This window comes from Oncorhynchus masou, chromosome 12, assembly GCF_036934945.1.
Source record: "Oncorhynchus masou masou isolate Uvic2021 chromosome 12, UVic_Omas_1.1, whole genome shotgun sequence".
Classification (NCBI taxonomy): Eukaryota; Metazoa; Chordata; class Actinopteri; order Salmoniformes; family Salmonidae; genus Oncorhynchus; species Oncorhynchus masou.
This window is the reverse complement of record NC_088223.1, coordinates 60,617,102-60,630,180: the sequence shown is the minus strand read 5'-3', so window position 1 is coordinate 60,630,180 and position 13,079 is coordinate 60,617,102. Positions and strand designations below refer to the sequence as shown.

The 13,079-nt window shown below is 41.6% G+C and overlaps 2 protein-coding genes across 3 annotated transcripts in view; both read right to left on the bottom strand.

Moving 5' to 3' along the window:
* The window catches only part of LOC135550539 (bromodomain and WD repeat-containing protein 3-like), a 31,363-nt gene extending 26,502 nt beyond the window's left edge, over positions 1-4,861 (bottom strand). For both annotated transcript variants that reach the window (XM_064981461.1, XM_064981462.1), the window contains exons 1-4: positions 4,677-4,861; positions 4,454-4,512; positions 4,323-4,352; positions 4,083-4,142 (exon numbers count right to left, since the gene is read on the bottom strand). In XM_064981461.1, coding sequence (XP_064837533.1) covers positions 4,083-4,142; positions 4,323-4,352; positions 4,454-4,512; positions 4,677-4,710 — 183 coding nt within the window. In that variant the 5' untranslated portion in view covers positions 4,711-4,861. The remainder of the gene's footprint in view (positions 1-4,082; positions 4,143-4,322; positions 4,353-4,453; positions 4,513-4,676) is intronic.
* Positions 4,862-8,968: 4,107 nt separating this feature from the next.
* Positions 8,969-11,941, bottom strand: LOC135550538 (non-histone chromosomal protein HMG-14A-like). The gene is made up of 6 exons (XM_064981460.1): positions 11,721-11,941; positions 10,909-10,935; positions 10,611-10,640; positions 10,392-10,439; positions 10,104-10,205; positions 8,969-9,936 (listed from the first exon to the last, which is right to left on the bottom strand). Exons 1-6 carry the CDS (start codon positions 11,733-11,735, stop codon positions 9,907-9,909), a joined length of 252 nt encoding a protein of 83 aa, XP_064837532.1. The 5' UTR covers positions 11,736-11,941; the 3' UTR covers positions 8,969-9,906.
* Positions 11,942-13,079: the final 1,138 nt, after the last annotated feature.

The window sequence follows — 13,079 nt, the reverse complement described above, 5'->3', positions numbered from 1 at the left end:
TACATCCCTGTTAGTGAGCATTTCTCATTTTCCAAGATAATCCATCCACCTGACAGGTGTGGCATATCAAGAAGCTGATTAAACAGCATGATCATTACACAAGTGCACCTTGTGCTGGGGACATTAAAAGGCCACTATAAATGTGCAGGTTTGCCACAACACCACAGATGTGCAATTGGCATGCTGACTGAACGGATGTTCACCAGAGGTGTTGCCAGATAATTTAATGATAGTTTCTCTACCATAAGCCACCTCCAACATTGTTTTAGAGAATTTGGCAGTACGTCCAACTCGCCTCAGAACCACATGTAACCACACCAGCCCAGGACCTCCACATCCAGCTTCTTCACCTGCAGGATCGTCTGAGACCAGTCACCCGGATAGTTGATGAAACTGAGGAGTATTTCTGTCTGTAATAATAATCCCTAGTGAGTGGGCATATACCCTTCCAGGCCCACCCATGGCTGCGCTCCTGCCCAGTCATGTGAACTCTATAGATTAGGGCCAAATTAATTTATTTCAATTGACTGATGTCCTTATATGAACTGTAACTCTGTGAAATCATTGCATTTATATTTTTGTTGAGTATAGTTCAATTCAACATTTGCTACATTGCGTGAATGTTTGTACTGAACACAATGTTTCCCCAAGACGGTGCGCATCATTCTTCAACAGCCTTCTTGAGGTACATTTGCTTCTGTTTGGTGGGTGTGGCCTGCTCAATATGGATGTGACCATTGAAATCGCAAAACTCGTGCAACCATAATTGCACCGCTCAACTGGTCGTTCAGTACCGTTTCCATTGAATTAAACAATCAACCCCATTTCGTTTTTTATTTTTTTAAATCTTTATTTAACCAGGTAGGCTAGTTGAGAACAAGTTCTCATTTGCAACTGCGACCTGGCCAAGATAAAGCATAGCAGTGTGAACAGACAACACAGAGTTACACATGGAGTAAACAATTAACAAGTCAATAACACAGTAGAAAAAAAGGGGAGTCTATATACATTGTGTGCAAAAGGCATGAGGAGGTAGGCGAATAATTACAATTTTGCAGATTAACACTGGAGTGATAAATGATCAGATGGTCATGTACAGGTAGAGATATTGGTGTGCAAAAGAGCAGAAAAGTAAATAAATAAAAACAGTATGGGGATGAGGTAGGTGAAAATGGGTGGGCTATTTACCAGTAGACTATGTACAGCTGCAGCGATCGGTTAGCTGCTCAGATAGCAGATGTTTGAAGTTGGTGAGGGAGATAAAAGTCTCCAACTTCAGGGATTTTTGCAATTCGTTCCAGTCACAGGCAGCAGAGTACTGGAACGAAAGGCGGCCAAATGAGGTGTTGGCTTTAGGGAAGATCAGTGAGATACACCTGCTGGAGCGCGTGCTACGGTTGGGTGTTGCCATCCTGACCAGTGAACTGAGATAAGGCGGAGCTTTACCTAGCATGGACTTGTAGATGACCTGGAGCCAGTGGGTCTGGCGACGAATATGTAGCGAGGGCCAGCTGACTAGAGCATACAAGTCGCAGTGGTGGGTGGTATAAGGTGCTTTAGTGACCAAACGGATGGCACTGTGGTAAACTGCATCCAGTTTGCTGAGTAGAGTGTTGGAAGCAATTTTGTAGATGACATCGCCGAAGTCGAGGATCGGTAGGATAGTCAGTTTTACTATGGTAAGTTTGGCGGCGTGAGTGAAGGAGGCTTTGTTGCGGAATAGAAAGCCGACTCTTGATTTGATTTTCGATTGGAGATGTTTGATATGAGCCTGGAAGGAGAGTTTACAGTCTAGCCAGACACCTAGGTACTTATAGATGTCCACATATTCAAGGTCGGAACCATCCAGGGTGGTGATGCTCGTCGGGCATGCGGGTGCAAGGCAGCGATCGGTTGAAAAGCATGCATTTGGTTTTACTAGCGTTTAAGAGCAGTTGGAGGCCACGGAAGGAGTGTTGTATGGCATTGAAGCTCGTTTTGAGGTTAGATAGCACAGTGTCCAAGGACGGGCCGGAAGTATATAGAATGGTGTCGTCTGCGTAGAGGTGGATCAGGGAATCGCCCGCAACATTGAATGTATTGAATGCACCCCAGGAATGCGGCTTTGGTCACACCACATCAAAGGCTAACTTAGCTAACGTAAGGATAGTGTAAACAGAAAAGTTGAACATCTGATGTTGAAAAGAGATCGATCTGCTGAACAATTCATCAAATGGCCACCTGGACTGTTTACATTGACAACCCCCCCTTGGTTTTTACACTGCTGCTACTCACTGTGAATTATCTATGTATAGTCACTTTACCCCTACCTACATGTACAAATTACCTTGCCTAACCTGTACCCCCACACATTGACTCATTACTGGTAACTCATTACTCGCATCTCTGCATGTCTGGCAGACATATCAGTGTGGATGACGGATCACCACCTCAAGCTGAACCTCGGCAAGACGGAGCTGCTCTTCCTCCCGGGGAAGGACTGCCCGTTCCATGATCTCGCCATCACGGTAGACAACTCCATTGTGTCCTCCTCCCAGAGCGCTAAGAACCTTGGCGTGATCCTGGACAACACCCTGTCGTTCTCAACCAACATCATGGCGGTGGCCCGTTCCTGTAGGTTCATGCTCTACAACATCCGCAGAGTACAACCCTGCCTCACACAGGAAGCGGCGCAGGTCCTAATCCAGGCACTTGTCATCTCCCGTCTGGATTACTGCAACTCGCTGTTGGCTGGGCTCCCTGCCTGTGCCATTAAACCCCTACAACTCATCCAGAACGCCGCAGCCCGTCTGGTGTTCAACCTTCCCAAGTTCTCTCACGTCACCCCGCTCCTCCGCTCTCTCCACTGGTTTCAATTTGAAGCTCGCATCCGCTACAAGACCATGGTGCTTGCCTACGGAGCCCGGAGGGGAACGGCACCGCAGTACCTCCAGGCTCTGATCAGGCCCTACACCCAAGCAAGGGCACTGCGTTCATCCACCTCTGGCCTGCTCGCCTCCCTACCACTGAGGAAGTACAGTTCCCGCTCAGCCCAGTCAAAACTGTTCGCTGCTCTGGCCCCCCAATGGTGGAACAAACTCCCTCACGACGCCAGGACAGCGGAGTCAATCACCACCTTCTGGAGACACCTGAAACCCCACCTCTTCAAGGAATACCTAGGATAGGATAAGTAATCCTTCTCACCCCCCCCCCCCCCTCCCCCTTAATGATTTAGATGCACTATTGTAAAGTGGCTGTTCCACTGGATGTCAGAAGGTGAATTCACCAATTTGTAAGTCGCTCTGGATAAGAGCGTCTGCTAAATGACTTAAATGTAAAATGTAAATGTAACCCCTGTATATAGCCTCTGTTATTGTATCGTGTTACTTAAATAAATAAAAAAGTTTTTTTACTTTAGTTTATTTAGTAAATGTTTTCTTAACTCAATTCCTTAACTGCATTGTTGGTTAAGGGCTTGTAGTAAGCATTTCACTGTAAGGTCTACTACACTGGTTGTATTCGGTGCATGTGACAAATACAATTTGATCTGATCTTGACTTCAAAAGTGCAGTTGTTTTCACCTTTTGGATTCAGGGTTCACCCCAAAGAATGCGAAAAAATCCTGGGGTGAAACATGACATTAATATGCCCTCTATAACAAGTCATACAGTTGTAAACAGGTAGTTGTTGCCTGTATGAATTTAGTTAGTACACACAGTCAGACAAAGTGAGCCAAGGCCAATCAGAATCACCCTCCTTCTCTTCTCCCCGGCTGGCTCAAATAGTAACTGCGATTTCATTGGCTGTATGCGAAGATTGACGTTCTCCAAGCCTTTGTATAGCCTCGTTCTGTTTGCCCTCGTTTAACCCCTCCTCTTTGAACACACAAAACGGCAATAAAATTGATATATTTTGTCAGAAATTAAGTAATCAAATGCCGGCTATTACTACAATGCACAGTTGGTGTGAAAATAACACACTATCATCCATCAATTAAATCCAAAGATTTAAAAGCCGGGAAATATTGATATAAAAACGTACCTATATTATTGAAAACGGTTACTGGACTGATAAGGTTAAGAACTTATTATAATAACACTCACCCAGTCTTGGAAGTTTCGTTTGTATTGTTTGCCGTCCCAACTCCATCGTTTCGGGATCAACTAGAAGGGAGACACGCGGTTAAATAATTGCATCAAACCACAAATACAATAATGTATTTGATATACTGTTAATGCCTCTATCAATAAAAGTATACCATGCCAACAAAAATAGAAAGCAGTCAATATCGCGGAAACGAGACGTGAGAACAAGCTAATACAGACGAGAGCGGCGCAGCTTACCTCATACTCTTCTAGTTCCTCAACCAGTATCTATGGAGAGACAGTTGCTAGTATTTATCACACATTCAGTCCTATTTAGCTCGTTAGCAATTGTAGCTATCAAAGTTCTTGATATAACTTGACATTCGTACCTGTGCCGACTTTTTACACGGTCCCGACTGGAGAAATCTAGCAATGAGGTAATACAATTCTGAAAATGCAGAGGCGCATTAATTAGCCATTCAATAGCTACGCTATCCAGGTAGCTAACTAGCCAGCTAACATTAGCTAACTAGTTAGCTAGGGTAACTAATATAAGCCCTAAACAGTGTTTGCGTTCATATTTTAATAGAGAAATAAACACTCAGCACCCACCAGCTTCGATTTCTGAACACTGTTCTTCTGCCATCACTTGATAAGAACACCGACATTTGATTCATTAATGTGTATTTGTAGAATAGCCACAATAATTATTTCCTCAGCAGCGTTCGGCCTTTTCCTTTCTCAAGCTAGCTAGCTAGCTGTATCTCACCGCCTTGTGCTTTGTTAGCGCCCTCCCGCGACCAATGAGAGCAAATCTGCAATTCCAGCACGCGCCACTTGGTGTCCATACCACCTGGTTTTGGAGGGCAGGTCATACAGTACTGAGCCCTTGATCATGATTACTCTCAGTTCCATTACATGACATATAAGATTTAAAATCATTGGAAGAAGGCCTCTTCTCTATGGGGGAGTTTCGTTAAGAGCCCCGCCGCTCATTCTGAACATTAACACGCATTGCTTGTGGTATGCAGAAATGTCTAAGATTTTACTGAGTTACATACAGTTCATTTAAGGAAATCAGTCAAATGAAACAATTTAATTAGGCCCTAATCTATGTATTTCACATTACTGGGAATACAGATATATATATATATATATATATGTTGGTCACAGATACCTTAAAAAACAACTAGTAGGGTGTGGATTAGAAAACCAGTCAGTACCTGGTGTGACCACCATTTGCCTCATGCAGGGTGACACATCTCCTTCGCATAGAGTTGATCAGGCTGTTGATTGTGGTCTGTTGAATGTTGTCCCACTCTTCAATGGCAGTGCGAAGTTGCTGGACATATAGTTGGTACTGGAACACGCTGTCTTACACGTCGATCCAGAGCATCCCAAACGTGCTCAATGGGTGACATGTCATGGTGAGTATTCAGGCCATGAAAGAACTGGGACATTTTCAGCTTCCAGGAATTGTGTACAGATTCTTGCGACATGGGTCTGTGCATTATCATGCTGAAACATGAGGTGATGGTGGTGGATGAATGGGACGACAATGGGCCTCAGGATCTCGTCACGGTACGTCTGTGCATTCAAATTGCCATTGATAAAATGCAATTGTGTTCGTTGTCCGTAGCTTATGCCTGCCCACACCATAACCCCACCGTCACCATGGGGAAGCACACAGCTAATCTTCTCTGAGACGGTTACCCACAGTTTCATCAGCTGTCCGGGTGGGTGGTCTCAGATGATCCTGCAGATGAAGAAGCCGGATGTGGAATTCCTGGAGTTGTTACATGTGGTCTGCGGTTGTGAGGCCGGTTGGACATACTGCCAAATTCTCTAAAACGCCGTTGGAGGGACTTATGGCAGAGACATGAACATTCAATTATCTGGCAACAGCTCTGGTGGACATTCCTGCAATCAGTATGCCAATTGTGGGCTCCCTCAACTTGAATCATCTGTGGCATTGTGTTGTGAAAAATTGCACATTTTAGTGGCCTTTTATTGTCCCCAGCACAAGGTGCACCTGTGTAATGATCATGCTGTTTAATCAGCCTCTTGATATGCCACACTTGTCAGGTGGATGGATTATCTTGGCAAAGGAGAAATGCTCACTAACAGTGATATAGACAAATTTGTGCACATCATTTGAGAGAAATACGCTTTTTGTGCATATGGAACTGGGATCTTTTACTTCAGCTCATGAAATCAACACTTTACATGTTGCGTTTATACAGTGCATTTGGAAAGTATTCAGACCCGTTGACGTTTTCCACCTTTTGTTAAGTTATAGCCTTATTCTAAAATTGATTACATTGTTTTTTCCCCCTCAATCTACACACAATACCTCATAATGAAAAGCAAAAACAGGGTCTTAGAAATGTTTGCAAATGTATTAAAAATAAAGAACAGAAATACATTTACCTAAGTATTCAGACCCTTTACTCAGTACTTTGTTGAAGCACCTTTGGCAGCGATTACAGCCTCAAGTCTTTTTGGGTATGACGCTACAAGCTTGACACACTTATATTTGAGGAGTTTCTCCCATTCTTTGCGGATCCTCGCAAGCTTCATGCTGGATGGGGAGCTTCGCTGCACAGCTATTTTCGATCAGGTTCATCTCTGGGCTCTGCCTGGACCACTCAAGGACATTCAGAGACTTGTCCCGAAGCCACTCCTGAGTTGTCTTGGCTGTGTGCTTAGGGTAGTTGTACTGTTGGAAGGTGAACCTTTGCCCCGGTCTGAGGTCCTGAGCACTCTGGAGCAGGTTTTCATCAATGATTTTTCTGTTTATCTTTCCCTCGATCCTGACTGGTCTTACAGTCCCTGCCGCTGAAAAACATCCCCACAGCATGGTGATGCCACCACCATGCTTCACCATAGGGATGGTGTCAGGTTTCCCCCAGATGTGACGCTTGGCATTCAGGTCAAAAAGTTCAATTTTGGTTTCATCAGACCAGAAAATCTTGTTTCTTATAGTGTGGAGAGTCCTTTAGGTGCCTTTTGGCAAAGTCCAAGGGGGCTGTCATGTGCCTTTAACTGAGGAGTGGCTTCCGTCTAGCCACTCTACCATAAAGGCCTGATTGGAGTGCTGCAGAAATAGTTGTCCTTTGAGAAAATTCTCACATCTCCACAGAGCCACTCTGGAGAGCTGTCAGTGACCATCAGGTTCTTGGTCACCTCCCTGACCATGGCCCTTCTCCCCCGATTGCTCAGTTTGGCCAGGCGGCCAGCTCTATGAAGAGTCTTGGCGGTTCCACACTTCTTCCATTGACGAATGATGGAGGTTACTGTGTTCTTGGGAACCTTCAATGCTTGAGACATTTTTTGGTACCCTTCCCCAGATCTGTGCCTCGACACAATCCTGTCTCAGAGCTCTACGGACAATTCCTTCGACCTCATGGCTTGGTTTTTGCTCTGACATGCGCTGTCAACTGTGGGACCTTTATATAGACAGGTGTGTGCCTTTCCAAATCATGTCCCGTACCTGCTGTTTTCGACTCTCTGTACCGCACCCGCTGTCTCTAACTATGAATGCTTGGCTTTGTAAAGCCAACTGACATTTACTCCTGAGGTACTGACCTGTTGCAACCTCTAGAACCTCAACCTGTGATTATTATTTGACCCTGCTGGCCATCTATGAACATCTTGGCCATATACTGTTACATATACTGGCACAGCCAGAAGAGGACTGGCCACCTCTGGTTCCTCTCTCAGTTTCTGCCTTTCTAGGGAGTTTTTCCTAGCCACCATGCTTCTACATCTGCATTGCTTGCTGTTTGGGGTTTTCGGCTGTGTTTCTGAATAGCACTTTGTGACATCGGCTGATGTAAAAAGGTCTTTATAAATAAATTTGATTGACATCCAATCACTTGACCACAAGTGGACTCCAAGTTGTAGAAACATATCAAGGATGATCAATGGAAACAGGATGCACCTGAGCTCTAGTGAAGGCAAGAAAATGGAACTCACTCATCACAAGAAAAGTATAATAGCCTTACTTGTCTGTTTATTTGAAATTATACTGAACAAAAATACAGTGCATTCGGAAAGTATTCAGACCCCTTGACTTTTTCTATATCCTTCTTTTAAATTCCCTCTATATACACGTAATCTCGCATAATGACAAAGCAAAAAGAGGTATAGAAATGTCAGCAAATGTATATAAGTATTCAGACCCTTTGCTATGAGTCAGCTGACATTTCTATACCTCTTTTTGCTTTGTCATTATGCGAGATTACGTGTATATAGAGGGAATTTAAAAGAAGGATATAGAAAAAGTCAAGGGGTCTGAATACTTTCCGAATGCACTGTATTTTTGTTCAGTATAATTTCAAATAAACAGACAAGTAAGGCTATTATACTTTTCTTGTGATGAGTGAGTTCCATTTTCTTGCCTTCACTACATGACACAAGCTGAACTAGTTTAGCATATACCTCAAAATATTAAAATAGTTGTAACTTCCAAGCAGCAGTACAGGGTTCTTTTCAGACAAGCACAAAACTTACCATAAAGCTACTAGTTGGAGCATGATTACAAATTTGCATGTCAAACAATCATAATGTATAGAATTGAAAAGTGTAATGCTTTTGGAAGACAGATAATGTCTTTGTGGTTATTTGTGCTGGCACGATACCTAGGGTCCTTTCAGTCTCATTTTTTATTATGGTCAGCAAATAGTGACTGCGACATGTCGCCAAATCCAGTAGGTTGTAAAATGCTACCTTTGACCAGAATCTGTTATAAGAATGTTAACTATATATCAGTATTACAATAATATACATACCACAATAACAATCAGAACAACTGGTTGGCTAGATGATCTACTATTGAGTTTAGATATGGTAATGATACAGTAATAATGACACGTAAAGTCATGAGACCTTGCACAACCTCATGAGAAATTACTATTTTATTAAATTCCAATTAAATATCCAGAACTTCAGTGGGAACACAGCTGCATATTTCAATAATTAATTTTCAGTGTTAAAATCCCAACATTTGTTTCAAAAAGTATAATCAACTTCCAACAAGCCTCTTCCTCTGTTTAAATAATTTGTGTCAAAATAATTCAGAGCAAGATTATTTAAAAAGCAGGTATGCCCACATTAGTGAAATGTAAAAAATGTTCTGCATAATCTCCAGCACAACATCAAAATGTGAAAATGTGGGGTTTCTATGTTTTGTGATAAAAAAACTGAGGAAGTGTCCAATTAGTAGCTAATGATGGTAACTCATTTGTTAAAATCACACCATGCACACTGATGGCGTCATTGAAAATATTCCTATTTTTTAACAACAAAACAAACTAGCAATTTTTACATGTTGTTGCGGTGGTCCTCCAGATTATGAATATGAAGTTGAAAAATTGTGAAATTGTCCTTTAAGCCTGGAATGTTTCAAATGTTTCCAAAATTGCTTACAGACAATCAAATTGAAAATAAGTAAACACCTCCCAAAGAAAAAACACTGTACATAAAGAATAAAAATACAACCACCTACAAAAGTGAAATGTTCTGAGTTGGCGAACCTACAATGTGACACTATACCACCTGTAATTAGTCTGCCATCCAGCATTATTTTTTAAAGTCCCAACAAGGTACCAAAACTAATAAATAAACAAAACCGTAATTATGTTTGCTTAAAAACACTTTATGACCACTGCACAACAGAACAATCCTCCATATTTAGCTGTGTTTTGAGCTAAAACCCTGTACCAATAATTACAAAATTGTTGATAAAAATATTCCTCTGTTAAGGTAATGGATGTTTTAGGGATAACATATGAGACTTGGGGGCCATACAGGGGAGGGGATTAGATGGACGGGAGTAGTGCTACTCAGTCTTCTCTTCTGGAGTCTCTACCTGTAAGGTGACAAAAGAGCCATTTACTGTGATACACTGAGAATCCTGAATGATTAATGCTTTTAGATGGATATGCCTACAGAAATAGTAAGATACAACAACTAACTAAAAACATCAACCTTGGTAAAAGAAATGAGACCGTGTATCACTGATATGGCATGACGTACTTCATCTGTCTTGATCTCGCCATTTTCAGTCTGGGTCTCCTCCTTAGGCTCCTCGACCGCTGCTGCCTTCGCCTTCTTCTTGTTATTTACTTCTTTTTCTTTCTGTGGGGTCAATATACATGCATATATGTCAAATTGTCTCTGCCTGGCACCTCGGAATCAAGAAATTGTCTAAACATTTAATATGGGAATGTGCCAGAAAGAGCACAATGACATATTAAACACATGATAGGCATAATTATACTTAATAATGTAAATGAGTAGATATTGAAAGCAGGTAAATATTACCTTAGCTGGCTTTTTTGGATTTGGTGATGGTTTTGAAGGTACTGGTTTCTGAAAAATACAGACTATATTGGTTTTCAAAGCAATGAATTGCATACCATGAAACAGGACATAAAACACATTATAGATTTAAAAAAAGTTGTGCTTATGCCCTTTATCAAAGAATCACAATTCCAAAAGGAAGCTGTAAAAAATTTAAAAAATAAAAAATAATTTACTCACCGATGACAACCGTGCAGATCTCCTTGAAGGCTAATGTAACGAAAAATAACAATACTACTCAAAGGTGTGTGACAACATTTCTAAAGAAATTGAATGAGGATGCTTGATGTATTTTCATAATGCAGACAATTGAATATTTCCCCATTTCAAGAATGCATTATCTTTTAACTATTGGGAGTATTTTCTCAAATAATTTGATAAAATCACCAGTGATCACCATTGAGGATTTTAATCATGGTGAAGATTACAACCTGTAGCCTATTCAACAAGGGTGATATTCAGTGTGTGTATAACTTACCTCCTCCTTGACATCGCCATCAGCTCCCTGCAAAATTTATGAAAAATACATTATTTAAGATGATAGATATGCATGCTTTTGTTTCCCAACACAATATCGCTGAATATTTACCCATTGTCTAAAATGAGTAACTGCAAGTTGATAAACTTACTTAGCCCCTTGCAAACATAGGCAATAGCTTCCACTTTGCCCAAACAGACAGCCTCTACTCATTCTAGACAAGCGCTTCAAATTATATGCGTTGAGTAGCAGAAGCAGTTGCACCATTACTTTTTTAAGTGGGGCATTAGTCTTCATCGGTTTTCGCCAAATGTATAAGGGGAGGGGCAGAATCAATTGTGTTCCGCCATCTGGTGATAAGGGGGAATAGCACCCATTTAACGCGATGAACAAAGAAATCATTCAAATAATTAACATTTGCGAAGGTCTTAAAAAACAATCCTCGATAATTTCATTTTATTAAGTAAAAACTATACCCCCCTCCGTGCAGATTTACACGCTCTAACTGTCAAAAGGCATCCGTTTTGTTTCGCTGTGTTCGAGATGGGAACTGCAAAGCATGGCTGCTTGTGGTTTCAATAGCATGGAGATCCAGTCTGGCTTCAGACAAGATTGTTTACGCCTCTTAAATAAATTACAAAATACATTCTAAATTCTGGAAAATACGGCGATATTTGCAAACCAAAAAAAATCGAATAATTATTTCAAATAGTTTTTTTTTTTACAAGAGTGAACAAATTCGTAGGCTTCATAATATCACTGATTTATACGGGCAAAAAGTATATCCGCACACTAATCTAAGCTCTACATACCTTTCTCTTGGGCATGTTGGAATGTAGGTTCTCTTCTTCAATGAAACTAAAGACCTATATTTTGTGATTGAGTTCACAGTTTGTAGAGAGTGACGTTCTCTTATTACTAATACTGTAGTAAACATATAGCACATTAAACCCAGTGGTTGGATGGGGGTGGGGATAGGTGCGGTTAAATGGTGACTGATGTTATGCTTGGCCAATCAAAGGATGGCATAAGGTGTCCCAAAAATAAAGATTTTTAACGTAGTTAATTTACGCGCCAAATTCCTAGTGAACGTGAATGATGTATTCATGTTTTGTAACAGTATCCACTGACTGGCGCATGACATACGTTATAATGTTGCAATTGTGCAAGCATTCGTGCGCTTAACCAGTGTTGTAGTACTCGAGACCACATATTGAGTGTCTCGGTCTTGGATACAGTTGTACTCGGTCTTGACTCGGTATCGGACACGTAATTTCTTGCCGCGACCAGCCGAGTAAAAAACGTATCCGCTTCTATTCAACCAGCGCATAAACCGCTTCGCCCGGCCTAATATATACACTCCTTTCTCGAAAGGTTAATATCTTAACAGCCTTTATCTATTATAGACATGTTTGCGCTGTGGCGAACCTATAGGCCTTCAGTGTGTGACAAACACCAAATTGAAACTCTGCATGCAGAATTCTGCAAAAATATCCTCCATGTACAACACCAAATAATGCATGCAGAGCAGAATTAGGCCGATACCCACTAATTATCAAAATCCAGAAAAGAGCTGTTAAACTCTACAACCTCCTAAAAGGAAGCGATTCCCAAACCTTCCATAACAAAGCCATCACCAACAGAGAGAAGAGCCTGGAGAAGAGTCCCCTAAAACAAGCTGGTCCTGGGGCTCTGTTCACAAACAAACACACCCCAGAGCCCCAGGACAGCAGCACAATTAGACCCAAGCAAATCATGATAATTACTTGACACATTGGAAAGAATTAACAAAACAACATAGCAAACTAGAATGCTATTTGGCCCTAAACAGAGAGTACACAGTGGCAGAATACCTGACCACTGTGACTGACCCAAACTTAAGGAAAGCTTTGAACATGTACAGACTCAGTGAGCATAGCCTTTCTATTGAGAAAGGCCGCTGTAGGCAGACATGGCTCTCAAGAGAAAAGACAGGCTATGTGCACACTGCCCACAAAATGAGGTGGAAACTGAGCTGCACTTCCTATCCTCCTGCCCAATGTATGACCATATTAGAGACACATATTTCCCTCGGATTACACAGATCCACAAAGAAATCGAAAACAAACCCAATTTTGATAAACTCCCATATCTACTGGGCAAAATACCACAGTGTGCCATCACAGCAGCAA